The 13,976-nt window shown below is 40.1% G+C and overlaps 1 protein-coding gene and 1 non-coding gene across 6 annotated transcripts in view; both read left to right on the top strand.

Annotated features, from left to right (window-relative positions):
- The window catches only part of Trip4 (thyroid hormone receptor interactor 4), a 63,688-nt gene that overhangs the window by 1,675 nt on the left and 48,037 nt on the right, over nt 1-13,976 (top strand). For 2 of the 5 annotated variants that reach the window (XM_005347748.2, XM_005347749.2), the window contains exons 2-5: nt 2,106-2,500; nt 6,732-6,901; nt 8,803-8,936; nt 12,538-12,750. In XM_005347748.2, the coding sequence (XP_005347805.1) occupies nt 2,400-2,500; nt 6,732-6,901; nt 8,803-8,936; nt 12,538-12,750 (618 nt within the window). In that variant the 5' untranslated portion in view covers nt 2,106-2,399. Of the gene's footprint in view, nt 1-2,105; nt 2,501-6,731; nt 6,902-8,802; nt 8,937-12,537; nt 12,751-13,976 lie in introns of those variants that run through there. The other 3 variants (XM_013346429.2, XM_026779237.1, XM_026779238.1) reach the window with 3 other exon arrangements.
- Nucleotides 9,433-9,591, top strand: LOC113456138. Its single transcript, XR_003377006.1, has one exon. It is a non-coding gene; the product is annotated as a U1 spliceosomal RNA (small nuclear RNA).

Below are 13,976 nucleotides of genomic sequence, written 5' to 3' on the forward strand. Positions count from 1 at the left end.
CCTGCCTCTGCCTCCCGAGTGCTGGGATTAATTGTTTGTTCTTTTAACACCAATGATATCGATGAGGGATGCACGTTAGAGAAACACACACACGCAAAAGAATAAACTTTCCAAATGTGTTTAATTAAAATGGCTACTTTGGGAGCTGGGAATGTGACTCAGTTGGAACAGCACTTGCCTAATATGCATAAACCCCTTAGTTTGCTCTCTAGCACCATGTAAAGATAGACATGATGGAGCATGAGTGTAATCCTAGCATTTGGGAAGTAGAGGCAGGTGGATATCTGACTTTGCAGCCAGCCAGAACTACACAGAGAAACCCTGTTCAAAAAGAAAAAAAAAGAAAAGAAAAAAAGAAAAAGTTCAAGGGTGGATTCAAGGCGAGGGGAGGAGGAGGGAGATGATGATTGGGCCTGAGGCAGAAGGAGGAGGATCTCTGTGAGTTGAGGCCAACCTGGTCTACATGGAGTTCCAGGACAAAGCAAAATAACAAGATTGCTTTGGACTTTTTTGTTTTACAATTAAATAAAACAGAATTGTGTGATTTAAACATGAAAATGGGGAAAACCTGAGGCCTAACACATTAAGACAAATTGTAGTAGGGCTGATGAGATGGCTCAGCAGGTGAGCACTCCTGCCACCAAACTAGACTACTTGAGTTCCATTTCCAGGCGCCACAGGATAGAAAGAAAGAACTGATTCCTGAAAGTCGTCCTCTGACTTCTACATGGGTTTCATAGTACCTACACAATTACAAAATAAATATCTTAAGGAAAAGTTACATTTTAAAGAAAAAAGGAACAGAAAAGTTGTAGTATACATGCATTAATGGAATTTCTGTCTAAACTTATACCTTGCTACTGAAGATGTGATTCAAGGCCTCACATATGTTAAGTACAGTCTTTATCACTGAGCAACTAAGCTATGGGAATGAATAAATATAGAAAAAGATAGATGATTTGAATATACTAGAATAATGAATGCATCAGATTTTTATGAAAAGATTAAATTTATTCTCACCATTAATGAACATTGACTGCATTTTTGCTTTTTGAGAAAAGCTGGTAAGTCAGTAAAGGTTCTTGCTGAGTTTAATTCTTAGGACCGATATGGTAGAAAGGAAGAGCTCACTCCCACAAGTTGATCTCCAACTGTCACTTGTACAGTGTGCATTTGTGGTAGCCCACAGCATATACAAACACGGACAAACACACTAATACAAAATATGATAATATTTTAAAGATTTATTTTATGTATATTGATGTTTTGTTTACATGTACATCTGCAGACCTGAAGAAGGCATCAGATCCCATAGATCCTGTGGCATAGAAATTGTGAGCTGCCTTATGTGTTCTGGAAATTTAACTCAAGACCTATAAAAGAGTAGCCAGTGCTCTTAACTACTGAGCCATCTCTCCAGCCTCAATATGATAACTTTTTAAGACAGGGTCTCACTAGTAACCCTGGCTAGCCTGGAACTTACTACACAGACCAGGCTGGCCTTGAACTCACAAAGGTCCACCTATCTTTGCCTTCTACAGTGCTGGGGTTAAAAGCATGTACCACCCTGCTTAGCTAATGTAATTTATTTTTGTAAGTTTTTTTTTTAATGTGTATGAGTAAGTGCTTGCGTGTGTGTACACCACATGGAAGCCTGGTGCCTGTGGAGGCCAGAACTGGGTGTAGGAGTCCCTGGAGGAGGACTTCCCGCTGATGGTTGTTGGCCTTCAAGTGGTGTAGCAGTGCAGTCTCAGTTACAGATGGCACTAAAAAAATAAGCACCACCACCATCAGAACAAAACTACTACAATGATTACAAATCACTTCCGAGGGCTGGAGGACCCCAAGATTTTCACATGCTCAGTAGGCAGGGTACCACTGAGCTTCATGCCCAGTCTTCCTCCACCCTACCTCCTTCTTATTCTGAGACAGGACCTCGCTAAGTTACAAAGACTGGCTTTGAGTTCACGTCGTACTATAGGCAGGCTTTGGATTTCTTAGCCTCCTGACTAGAGTTGTTTCAAATGTTCTACTACTGGACCAGACTAAAATTTAAAAGTCGTACCCATCCTTTGGGGTCTCACTTTCTTTTATTCCTATTACAGCTCTTCTGGAGGTGTGTATATTGTCTTAGCACAATTACCAAATATCCTTTCTGGAGTTACATCTCTAAGTCGAAGAAATCAAACGCTAAAGCCCAACACACGTGTAAGACCATCCGGAAGCTGAGAGAAGCCAGAGGCGGTGCGAGTGGGCGGGATCAGCCTCAAAGGCGGGCCGACCAAGCGGGGCGGTGCAAGCTTGCGGAACCCTAGTCCTCGAGGTCTCCGTTTGCGAAGGGGACTAGTCCGGCGCCGGACGAGACGCTTTTGCAGCCCAGCTGGTTCCGGTTGGGGAAGATGGCGGTGGCTGGGGCGGCGTCCCGGGAGCCTCTGGTACAGTGGTGCACCCTGCAGTTGCGGAAAACTTTCGCCCTGGATGTCAGCGAGGAGATCATACAGTAAGATGGGCTCCAGAGCGGAGGTGGGAAGCTGCTTTGCGAAACGACCCGGTAGGGCGAAAGCCGGGAGGACTAAAAAGTTGATAAGAAATATGATAAGCGGGGCTGACGACGGAATTTCGTGTTTGAATTTTGGCCTCCACTTTTTCACTTTAGCCCCTAGATAAGTATGGCAGACTCCACGTGCTTTCCTAGGAAAGTGGCAATATCGTAATAATTAGACCTGTAAGACTGTCCCGGGAACCGGTTGGCTTACAGTTTGTGAGAGAATGAACAAGTCAAAGCTGACTTTCTAGAAATTCCTTACTCTGAACGCTGTAGTTTGTATCAGGCAGGACCTAGAATTTACATGGGGATGACATGTTACAGTATAAATAGTTCCTGACTGCAGAGTCACAGCTTCTGTTTTCTGTTGCCACTTAATCAGTTTTGGGACCTTAAGCAAATTAATTTACCCCTTTGTAATCCCTCCCCCCTTTATTTAGAAACTGAACAATGACGAGAGCTTGCCTTTAGTGTTTTATAATTCTTAACGAAACATATGTCGATTATTTAATATTTGCTTGAAATGACTAACTTAATTTCTTGCACTGTTACTATATACCAGTCTCTGGGACAGCCGAAATGATATAGACAAATTGGGTTTGCTGAGTCGGAGAGTTCTGCCCTGTGAGGAAGTTGAGGGTCTTCTGGGAGCACAGAACAAACTTTTCAATACTGAATAAACCATTCAATAAAGAATTATTATTCAAGACTCTTAAGATGTACTGGAAAAGATGCCTTTCACCTGAGAACTGAATCAGTACAAGCTGAGGTTCTAAGTATTCATGTGGAGGGGAAGATTACACAATGAAACTGGAACAAAGTAAAAGCTAAGGCTTTTCCTTAATTTAATTCTTCGTTGCTGAAAATAAAATTGCTATTCTAGACTTAGAAGAAATACAGTCAGGTTCTGAGTTTGGGAGATTTAAAAAATAAAAACAAAAAAACAAGAGTTAATATAGCCTGGCTTTTGTTGGGGGTGGGTTTCAAGACAGGGTTTCTCTGTAGCTTTGTAGTCTGTCCTAGAATTAGCTCTTGTAGACCAGACTGGTCTCAAACAGAGATCCACCTGTCTCTGCCTCCCGAGTGCTGGAATTAAAGGTGTGTGCCACGCATTATAGCCTGTCTGTTTTAAAAATGAACTATAAGTATGCTTAATACTTGCTTACATTTAAAAAAAGATTATAAGTGGTACAAGAAGTGTACTGATCATAAGCACCCAAGCTAAGCATGCTATAATGTTATTTGAAGTACTTATTGTTCACTAGTTGGTGACAAGCTATTATGTCAGGATGAAAGCAGTTGCTGTGCTTTGTTTGACATTTAATTGAGAATAATACAGATGTAATATTGTTAGAATGCTAATAATTTTATATAAATGACCTAAATATTAAAAGAATTTTTTTTTTTTCAAGACAGGATTTCTCTATGTAGCCCTGGCTGTCCTGGAACTCACTTTGTAGACCAGGCTGGCCTCAAAATCACAGAGATCCACCTGCTTCTGTCTCCTAAATTCTGGGATTAAAGGCATACACCATCACTTCCCAGAATAACTTTCTAGCTTTTGTAAAAGTTATCTATCTTTAGTTTTTGTGCCTTGGTGTGTTGCCATGGATGTCGGGTCCTGTGAAACTGAAATTACAGACAATTGTGAGCTCACAAGTGGGTGGTAGGAATTGAACCCGGGTCCTCTAGTAGAGTAGTCAGTGCTCTTAACCACTGAGCCATGGCTCTGACCCCCCCTTTTCTAGTTTTTTTTTTAATGTAATTTTTTTCGTTTGTTTGTTTGTTTGTTTGGATTTTCAAGACAGGGTTTCTCCGTAGCTTTTGGTTCCTGTCCTGGAACTAGCTGGAACTAGACTAGGCTGGCCTCGAACTCACAGAGATCCGCCTGCCTCTGCCTCCCGAGTGCTGGGATTAAAGGTGTGCGCACCACTGCCCGGCTTGTTTGTTTGTTTTTTTTTTTAAGACATGGTTTCTCTGTGTATCCCTGGCTGTCTTGGAACTCACTCTTTAGACTAGGCTGACTTCGAATTCACAGAGATTCACCTCCTCTGCTTCCTAAATGCTGGGATTAAATGCCAGGCTAAGAGAATTATTAACACAGGCTTATTAACTTCTTAGTCAATAACATGTTAGAAAGCATGAAAATCAGTATACAGAGTCAGCAAAATATATTCTATATCCACATGGATTCATGATTTGTTGATTTTATGTGGATGAGACTTGCTGTCTAATGTTTGGATGCATGTCTTTGCAATGCTTAAGTAGTTCACTTTTAGTACTGCGTACCTGGGATTCTTTACTTGTCTTAGGCATTGAAAACTCCAGGGTAAAATGATACTTGAGAATTGGTAGGTCTTGGTAACTGATCTATTGATGGGGCTAGTAAGCTTAGAGATCAGGGTGGTTAAAATGTGTAAGTCCTGAGAAGTCATGACTTTTTTTTTAAGATGAGATCTCAACTGTGTATCTCTGTCTGTTCTGGAATTCACTCTGTAGACCATACTGGCTTTAAACCCACAGAAATCCACCTGCCTCTGCCTCCCAGATTCTGGGATTAAAGTATACATTAGGTATTGTGTATTTAAATTTTTTAAGCTTTTATTTTTATTTTTTATGTGTATGATTGTTTACCTGCATATGTGCCTGTGTATTGTGTGTGTAGTGCTCTCATAGACCATACGAGAACATCAGGTCACCTGGGACTGGAATTACAGATGTGAGCTTTATGTGCATGCTAGGGATTGGACCCAGAGCTTCCAGTGCTCTTACCCATAGATCCAGCTTTCCAGATGTGAGCTTTATGTGCATGCTAGGGATTGAACCCAGAGCTTCCAGTGCTCTTACCCATAGATCCAGCTTTCCAGCTCCTCTAATTTTTATTTTTGGTTAAATCTGATGACTGCAATGTAGCTCCGTAGTAAAGAACTTACCTGATATGTGCAAGGTCCCAGGTTCCATCCCCTGTGCAACAATGAAAGCAAAAACTAGCCAAACAAAATTATTTAAATTAATTTTGTCTATTTAGAGATTATAACTGAACTTCTACCATAACACTGCAAGAATCTAACAAGTATATTTACCCTGTTAAAAGATTTAAAATTACATTATTTATGCATTATGTACACACATTTGAGGACACTTGTGAGATCAGAGGACAACTTGTGGGAGTCGGCTCTCTTTTTCTCCCGCCTACATTCACCAAACTCAGTCATTAAGCTTGTTGACATGCTTGCTGAGGTGTCTCATCATCACATATCTAACCTTCTGATAGACTGTCACCTATAAAGTTCACCTTTAGAATCGTGTGATAGTGTTACCAAAGCCGGGGAGCAAAAGTTTTCTGCTAAGCTACATTCGTAGCTGACCTGGAGTGCAGGGAACCCATAGGCTGTATGTTCAACTCATGTTTCTTGTGCATGTGCTATCAGTGATGGGACAATTCCTTCTCTTTTTAAAGATGGATTTATTTCATGTGTGTGAGCACTTTGCCTATTTTTTGGGGTGGGGAGCGGGGGTTCGAGACAGGGTTTCTCTGTAGCTTTGGAGCCTGTCTTGGAACTAGCTCTTGTAGACCAGGCTGGCCTCAAACTCACAGAGATCCACCTGCCTCTGCCTCCCGAGTGCTGGGATTAAAGGTGTGTGCCACCACTGCCCGGCTTGCACTTTACCTATGAAGGTATGAGAACCATGTTTGTTTCTGATGCCCTTCAAGGTTAGAAGGTGTAGGATCATCTGGAAGTGTAGTTACACGTGGTTGTGAACCACCATATGGGTGCTGGGAACTGAACTCATGTTCTCTGTGAGAGCAGCAAGTGCTCTTAACTGCTGCCATTCCTCTAGCCACACAAATTTCTCAAAATACTGAGAAATAATAAGTGTGTAAATACATATGAAAGTTAGATTATGACCTATTTGAAAGTCTGGGTCTTTGTCCTCATCAGACTTATATCCTTAGCACCTAGCATAGTACTTGGCCCAAAGTAAACACTTTTAATAAATTAATAAATGCCTTTGTTTGTTTGTGTTTTTAAAGTTGTGCTGGAATTGAACCTAAAATCTCGTGTGTGCTAGGCAAATTCTGTATGACAAAGCTACCCTCATCCCTGATGATGTTTAGTACTTTCATCCCTGTTATGATTTCTGAAGGTCATACAGTAAGCTATTTATATCTTTACCTCCTGAGGTATGTTTTGTCAATTGAGAGCGCGGAAGAGCTACGAGAATATGTGACAGATCTTCTCCAGGGAAATGAGGGGAAAAAGGGTCAATTCATAGAAGACCTTATAACTAAATGGCAAAAGAATGATCAAGAGTTGATTCCTGATTCTTTTCAGCAGTGCTTGAAAAAAGATGGTAAGTTAATGTGGTTGAGTGAGAACAGAAGTATTGATAAGTGCTTGGCTTTAGAGCTCTCTCTGTGTTTTCTGCCATGAGGTATTATTACTTGTTAACAGCTAATGTAAACAGAATCACACGTGTGCATATTTTCAGCTTAGATCTATCTAGTCAGTTAGTAATGACTGTTGCTCTAACCTATCGGTTCTTCTGTCTGCCCCTGCCTCTCCAATACTGGGATTATAGGCATGTTCCACTATACTGGGTACCAGCCACTGTTTTTAAATTTACAAAAACAAACAAACAAACAAATCACAAACGAATCTGTTTCCAGGCACAGTTGTGGCTTTAGAATTTCAAAAAGTTACAAATCAATTAAAGAAATACCTTTCAAGGGCTCAGTCCTCACTCAGTAGTAAGGCACTTGCCTAACGTGTGTGAGAGCCTGTGTTCAATCCCCAACACTACAAAAAATTGAAGATTTTTTCCTTTTTAAAATTATTTACTTATTTTGTTGTCAGGGTTTCTGTCCTGTTTAGTCCTTGTTCTGCCCAGTTCCCGCAGTTGTTAAGTCCCAAAGAAATCACACAGAGGTCTAATTTAATCATAAACTGATTGGCCCATTAGCTCAGGCTTCTTATTAACTCTTATAACTTACATTAGCCCATTATTCTTATCTGTGTTAGCCACATGACTCAGTACCCTTTTCAGTGGCATAGTTATATCTTGCTTCTTCTGTGTCTGGACAAGACTGTAGAGGGAGCTTCCCTCTTCTTAGAATTCTCCTGTTCTCCTTGACCCGCCTCTACTTCCTGTCTGATTGTTCTGCCTATACTTCCTGCCTGGCTACTGGCCAATCAGTGTTTAGACAGAATACAGACAATTGTCCACACCATTATTTTATGTGTATGAGTGTATGTCTGTACCACATGCTTCCCTGGTGCCCTTGCAGGCCAGAAGATGGAACTGGATTCCCTGAAACTAGGGTTTCAGATGGTATGAACTGTCATGTATTTTACTTGTAATTAAGCCATGCCTAGCCAGTGATTTTAACTGCTGCACCATTTTCCAGCCCTGTTTTTGTTTAGTTTTCCTTGTTTTTTTCTTTTCCCAAGACAGTGTTTCTCTGTATAGTCCTGGCTGTTCTGGAACTAACTTTGTAAACTAGACTGGCCTCAGACTTAGAGGTCTGCCTTCCTCTTCATGTTGGGATTAAAGTTATGCACTACCATGCCTGACTCTAGCCCTATTTTTATAAATATTTTTAATGATGTGTATACCTGAGTGAATGTATTGACTGATTATGAATAATTTTTAGAGGTTTCCATTTATATGGCACAAAAGATGAACACCAAACTAAATAATATGTCATTATTACACAGTGTAAAATATTACATTATTAACTTCTACTCAGCGTTATTTTTTTTAATTAGTCTAGAATCTTTTATTTTATTTTTTTTTAATTTATTCATTTATTATGTATACAATGTTCTGTCTCTGTGTATGCCTGAAGGCCAGAAGAGGGCACCAGAGCTGGTTGTGAGCCACCATGTGGTTGATGGGATTTGAACTCAGAACCTTTGAAAGAGCAGGCAATGCTCTTAACCTCTGAGCCATCTCTCCAGCCCCTACTCAGCGTTATTTGACTTCTCCTTTTCCTTTTTCTTCCTACAGTACTGGGGATCCAACCCAGGACTGCTTGCATGCTAGGCCAGAACTCTCTGCCACTAACCCTGTTCAGAACTATTTGTCATTGACCGAGTCATGAACATGATTTAATTTTGAGTCGAGAGTAGTTCTGCCTGACTTTGTATCTTGATTGTAAATATTAAGAATTACCTTCAGGTTTTACCTGTAGAAGCTAAATAATAAACCTTGCCATTCTCTTTTTGTATTTGTTTGTATTTTATCCTTTAAAGAAATTTTAGATGGCCAGAGATCTGTAGACCAGTTAAAGCGGAGTAGGAGGAAAGGAAGAAACAAACAGGAAGTTCCTGCATTTCCTGAACCTGACTTGACTATAGAGGTCAAAACACCTTTAGATTTGGCCAAGGTAAGGTTTTCCTGACTGTGTGAAGAAGAAATGACTAATATGTTTCAGAGACAACATGCAGAAGCTGACACACCAAGGCAGATTCTAACAAGTGGGTGGACTGTAGGGACTGAAGCGGACAGTGCTGACATACTTCTGTCCCTGTGGTGTGGAAACCTTTTTTCTTTTTGCCATAAGGCAGCATGTTGCTCAGGTTGACCTCTAACTTGCTGTTAGCCTTGAACTCCTGATTTTCACACTTCTGCCTTCAAAGTTATAGATTACAAGCGTGTGCCACCACTTGCTTACCACAAATTACAAGATTTATTTTATTTCATATTAAGGATCAAACTTAGGAATTTGTGCATGCATATCAGACAAGCACTCTGCTGCTAGGTACATTCCTAGCTTGGATGAATAATAATCAATAAAGCGCCCTACTTTCAACTTCAACATTTGAGAGGGCAGTAAAAGCTAAATGATTATATAGTTCTTGCTTTTACTGAAACTGCCAGGCCTACTTACCTAGCAGGGTAAATACCATTATCACAAAGGTGGTTTTCCCAGGGCGAGGCTTGTGCATTGCATTCTGAATGACACCCGTGATTTCCACAAATGTGGGAAATTCAACTGCATCATTTGTGGTAGTGGGGGATTGTGTTTGAACTCATTCCTGCATCAAAACAAATAAAAAAAAACCCCACAAAAACAAAACCCAAAATCAACCAAACAAACAAGAAACAAAAGCAAAACAAAAAAACTGCTAGATATCTGAGAGACCAGGGCAGGAAAATTGAGAGTTCCAGGCTAATCTAGGCCAGCCTAGAATACATAGTGAGACTTTATCAGAAAAATCAGGGAAAGATACATAAATAGTATTTCTGTTTTTAAAGTTTTCTCTTAGCCAGGCAGAGGTGGCACATGGCTTTAATCCCAGTACTCGGGAGGTAGAGGCAAGTAGATCTCTGTGAGTTTGAACCTAGCCTGGCCTACAAGAGCTAGTTCCAGGACAGGCTCCAAAGCAACACAGAGAAACCTTGTCTTGAAAACAAACAAATGAAAAAATTGTTATCATTATTTAGTCCTCAAAACTCACTAATAACCAGGCTGGCCTAGAATTCTCTGTGTATCCCAAGCTGTCTTCGAACTCAAAATTGTCCTCCAAGTGCTTAAGGTTATAGACACTGTACCTGAATAACTGAATCATTTATAGTCAGCACAACTCAACAAGCTAAACTTTCCAAAAGAAGAAATTAATTAATCTAAGAAGGAATAAAAAGAGTCTGAGTATGATACCATACCAAAAAAAATGGGTGAGAGGTGGGCATGGAGACCTCAAAGTATAATCCCAGTGCTCAGGAATCTGAAGAAGTCCCTCACATTCAAGGCCAGCCTAGATTTCAGAATGAAATTTTTTCAGAAAAAAACTAAAAAGTAAAACTAAAGCAAAAACAAGGAGAATGGAATTTACAAAAATTATCGCAAGTGAACAAAGAACATCTAACCAATAAGTATATAAAGGTATTTGATCTCATTAGAAACAAGAGTGGCCAATTCTTCATACTCTTAGTTGCCTCGAGACTTTTTCAATTTTATCACCTAGAGTTTCTCATTGTGCCTCTGCCCCAAGGCATGAACAAACCAAGATGTCTATTCTAATCAGATAAATACACATTAAATCACTGAGATATTTCCTATCAGATTGTCAATGATTGAAAATAAAATTAGTGTTTGGCAGCATACATCAAGAACTGTAGAAATGTCTATGTATTCTTTACTTTGAATCCCCATTCCCCACAGGCTTGTATATGCTAAGTACTTTAACCACTGAGTGACCCCTAAGTGCTATGTTGTATTATTTTAGTGGCTAAAGATGTTCTATACTTTTTTTTGTTTCTATTGATAATTTGAATATCTGCTGCTGTGAAATTCCTATTTTTATATTATGACCATCTTTTTTTTTAATCATCATATTGTTTTCTTATATCTGTTTTTCCTCCTAGTAATAGGGATTGAATGGAGAGTCACATGCTTGCTAACCACATGCTATGCCACCAGTAACACTGTCTCTTTCTTATTTCTAAATTACTGATTTTTCTCATTTTATTGATTGCCTATGCTTTGAGATAGATAAATGTTATCTATTTTTGGAGATTTTTTTAAAAAAACTCTATTTATTCTTTGCGTGTGTGTGTGTGTGTGCGTGTGTGTGCGTGTGTACATGGCATGTGCTCATGCGCCTGTGCATACAGTTTGTGAGTATCTGTTCTCTTTTATAATGTGGTCCTGGGTTTCAAACTTAGGTCATTTAGGCTTGGCAAGCATCTTTACCTGCTAAACCATCTAACTAGTTCCCAAGGCATTTTTTAGCTATGGCTTAATTTATCAAGGGTTGGGAGTATAGCAGAGCACATATCTAGTGTACAAAAGGCATGGGTTCAATAGCCTTCACCACAAGAAAAGAAAAAAAGGAAAGATAGGACTGAGGTTGTAGCTCACTTGGTTGGTAGAGTGCTTCCCTGCCATGTATGAAGCCCAGAGTTTCAGCCCCTGCATTGCTTGTAAATTGAGTGTAGTTATGTACATGTGTTATCTCAGCATTCAGGACGTATAGCTAGGAGGATCAATGTCATCTTTTAGTTTGAATATAATAGTTCAAGCCAGATGTTACTCAAAACAGAAAGAACCCAACTCACTACATTTGAATGATAAAACATCTATAAGTGCAATATTAAATATCTCAAGGGATAGCAATATGACTCAGTAGGTAAAAGTGCTTGCCACCAAGATTGATGACCTGAGTTCAGTCCTCTGAAGCCACATGGTGGAAGGAGAAAACTAACACCTGAAAGTTGTTCCCTGACCTCCACATGTATACTGTGGGATGTACACACGCTTACATGTTTTAACACATGTAAAAATTCCTTTTGAAAACACATCAAGCTGCTGCCTTAATTGCTACATTATCTTGCTCTAAAGTATATGAGGTGATTGAGAGCTACTAATTGTTGTGATATTTTGTTTGTGTTTAACAAAGTTTACATGAAGATCAGAGTGCAGAACTAAGCCAGTAGAGGCCAAGGAGTGGTGGCACACACCTTAAGTTTCAGTCCTTGTGAGTCCCACGCCTTTAACCCCAGCATTAAGTGGGTGGAGATGGGAAGGGATATGACTGGGCAGACCGAGGAATGTAAGCCAGGAGGAGACAAGAACTCAGTGCAGTTTTGAGTCGCATTCTGAAGACAGTGTCAAAGGATGCAGTTTGAGGAGGCAGTCTGAGGACAGGATCGCCCCTTTGGTCTGAGCATCAGTAGAGATAAAAAGTCTCACTTCTGGCTGGCCACTGTGCTTCTCTGATCTCTCAGCTTTCACCCCCTAATATCTAACTCCAGGTTTTTATTAAGAACAATTAGAAATCGTGCTACACCTAACAAATAAAACAATTGTTAGAAAAGCAATTACCTTGCTTTTATCAGGCCCCCAATTATAAGTAATTTGTATTCTGTTTCTTTGGTGGTTCTTGGATAAGGTGCAAGTTGTTACTGAACAGAACTCAGACTTTCCTCCCAGAGTATTTTTGTTGTCATTGATGAGTGTTCCTGTAATGTCTTTGTACAATTAGGCACAAGAAAGCAATAACTCGGTAAAGAAGAAGACAAAATTTGTCAATTTATACACAAGAGAGGGACAGGACAGACTTGCAGTCCTGCTTCCTGGTCGTCACCCATGTGATTGCCTGGGACAGAAGCACAAACTCATCAATAACTGTCTGGTCTGTGGGCGGATTGTCTGCGAGCAAGAGGGTTCTGGCCCCTGCTTATTCTGTGGCTCTTTGGTAAAGTCCTTCTGTTTTGTTTTTGCTATGTAACCTGGTTGATGATGATAATTTTTGTCAACTTGAGTTATCTGAGAAGAGGGAACATCAGTTGAGAAAATGTTTTCATAAGTTTGGCCGGTAGGTAATCTTGTGGAGTATTTTCTTAATTAGTGAGTACTGTGAGAAGGCCCTGCAACTGTGAGTGGTGTCCCCTCTGGGAAGGTGGTCCTGGACTATGTAAGAAAACAGGCTAATGTGTGATGATGTTTGCCTGTAAGCCTAGCACGTGGGAGGCAGAAGCAAGAGAATATCTTTGAGTTGAAGCCAGCCTGGTTTATAGTGAGTTCCAGGCTAACTAGAGATACAGAATGAGACCTTGTCTTTAAAAGAAAGAAAGGGAGAAAAGGAAGGGAGGAAGGCAGGCAGTAAGCAACATTCCTACCTTACCTTATCAGTTCCTGTCTCAAGTTCATGCCTTGAGTTCCTGCCTTACTACCCTTAGTGATGAACTATTACCTAGAAGTACAAAATGAGATAAATCTTTTGGGAGCTAGAGATGGCTCGGTGGTTAATAGTACTGACTGCCCTTGCAAAGGATGTGGGTTCCATTTCCAGCAGCCCCATGGTGTCTCACAGCTGCCTATAACTCCAGTTCCAGCAAATCTGATGCCTACTTCTGACCTCTGTAAGACCAGGCATACATATGGTGAGCAGACATACATATAGGCAAAATATTCAAGCATTCACACGATAAAAAGAAATAAGAGTACAAAAAAGCGAACCTTTTCCTCTACCAAAATTGTTTTTGATCATGGTGTTTTATCACAGCAGTAGAAGCCCTAGGACACTATCCTTCGAGCTAATAATCACAGCCATTCAGATAATTTGTAATTTCTCTTAGGAAATTTCTTTCCTGCAATATCTAGTGAAATCCCAGCACTCTGGAGGCTGAGGCAGAAAAGTGAGTCACTGTCTAATTAGGCTGCCTCAAGCTCCCTGTGTAGCCCAGACTCATTAATAACTGTCTTTAAACTCCCTATATAAACCAGGATAGCCTCAAGTTTGTGGCAGTATCCTTACCTCGGTTTCTCAAGTACTTAAGTACTGAGATTACAGATGTAGGCTATCATATTTGCCTTCCAATTCTTTCTTATTTTATGTGTATATATGTTTTGCCTGCATATATGTCTGTGTACCACATTTGTGCCTTAACCCCTCTGAGGCCATAAGAGGACATTGTATGC

The sequence above is a fragment of the Microtus ochrogaster genome, chromosome 5, assembly GCF_000317375.1.
Source record: "Microtus ochrogaster isolate Prairie Vole_2 chromosome 5, MicOch1.0, whole genome shotgun sequence".
NCBI lineage: Eukaryota > Metazoa > Chordata > Mammalia > Rodentia > Cricetidae > Microtus > Microtus ochrogaster.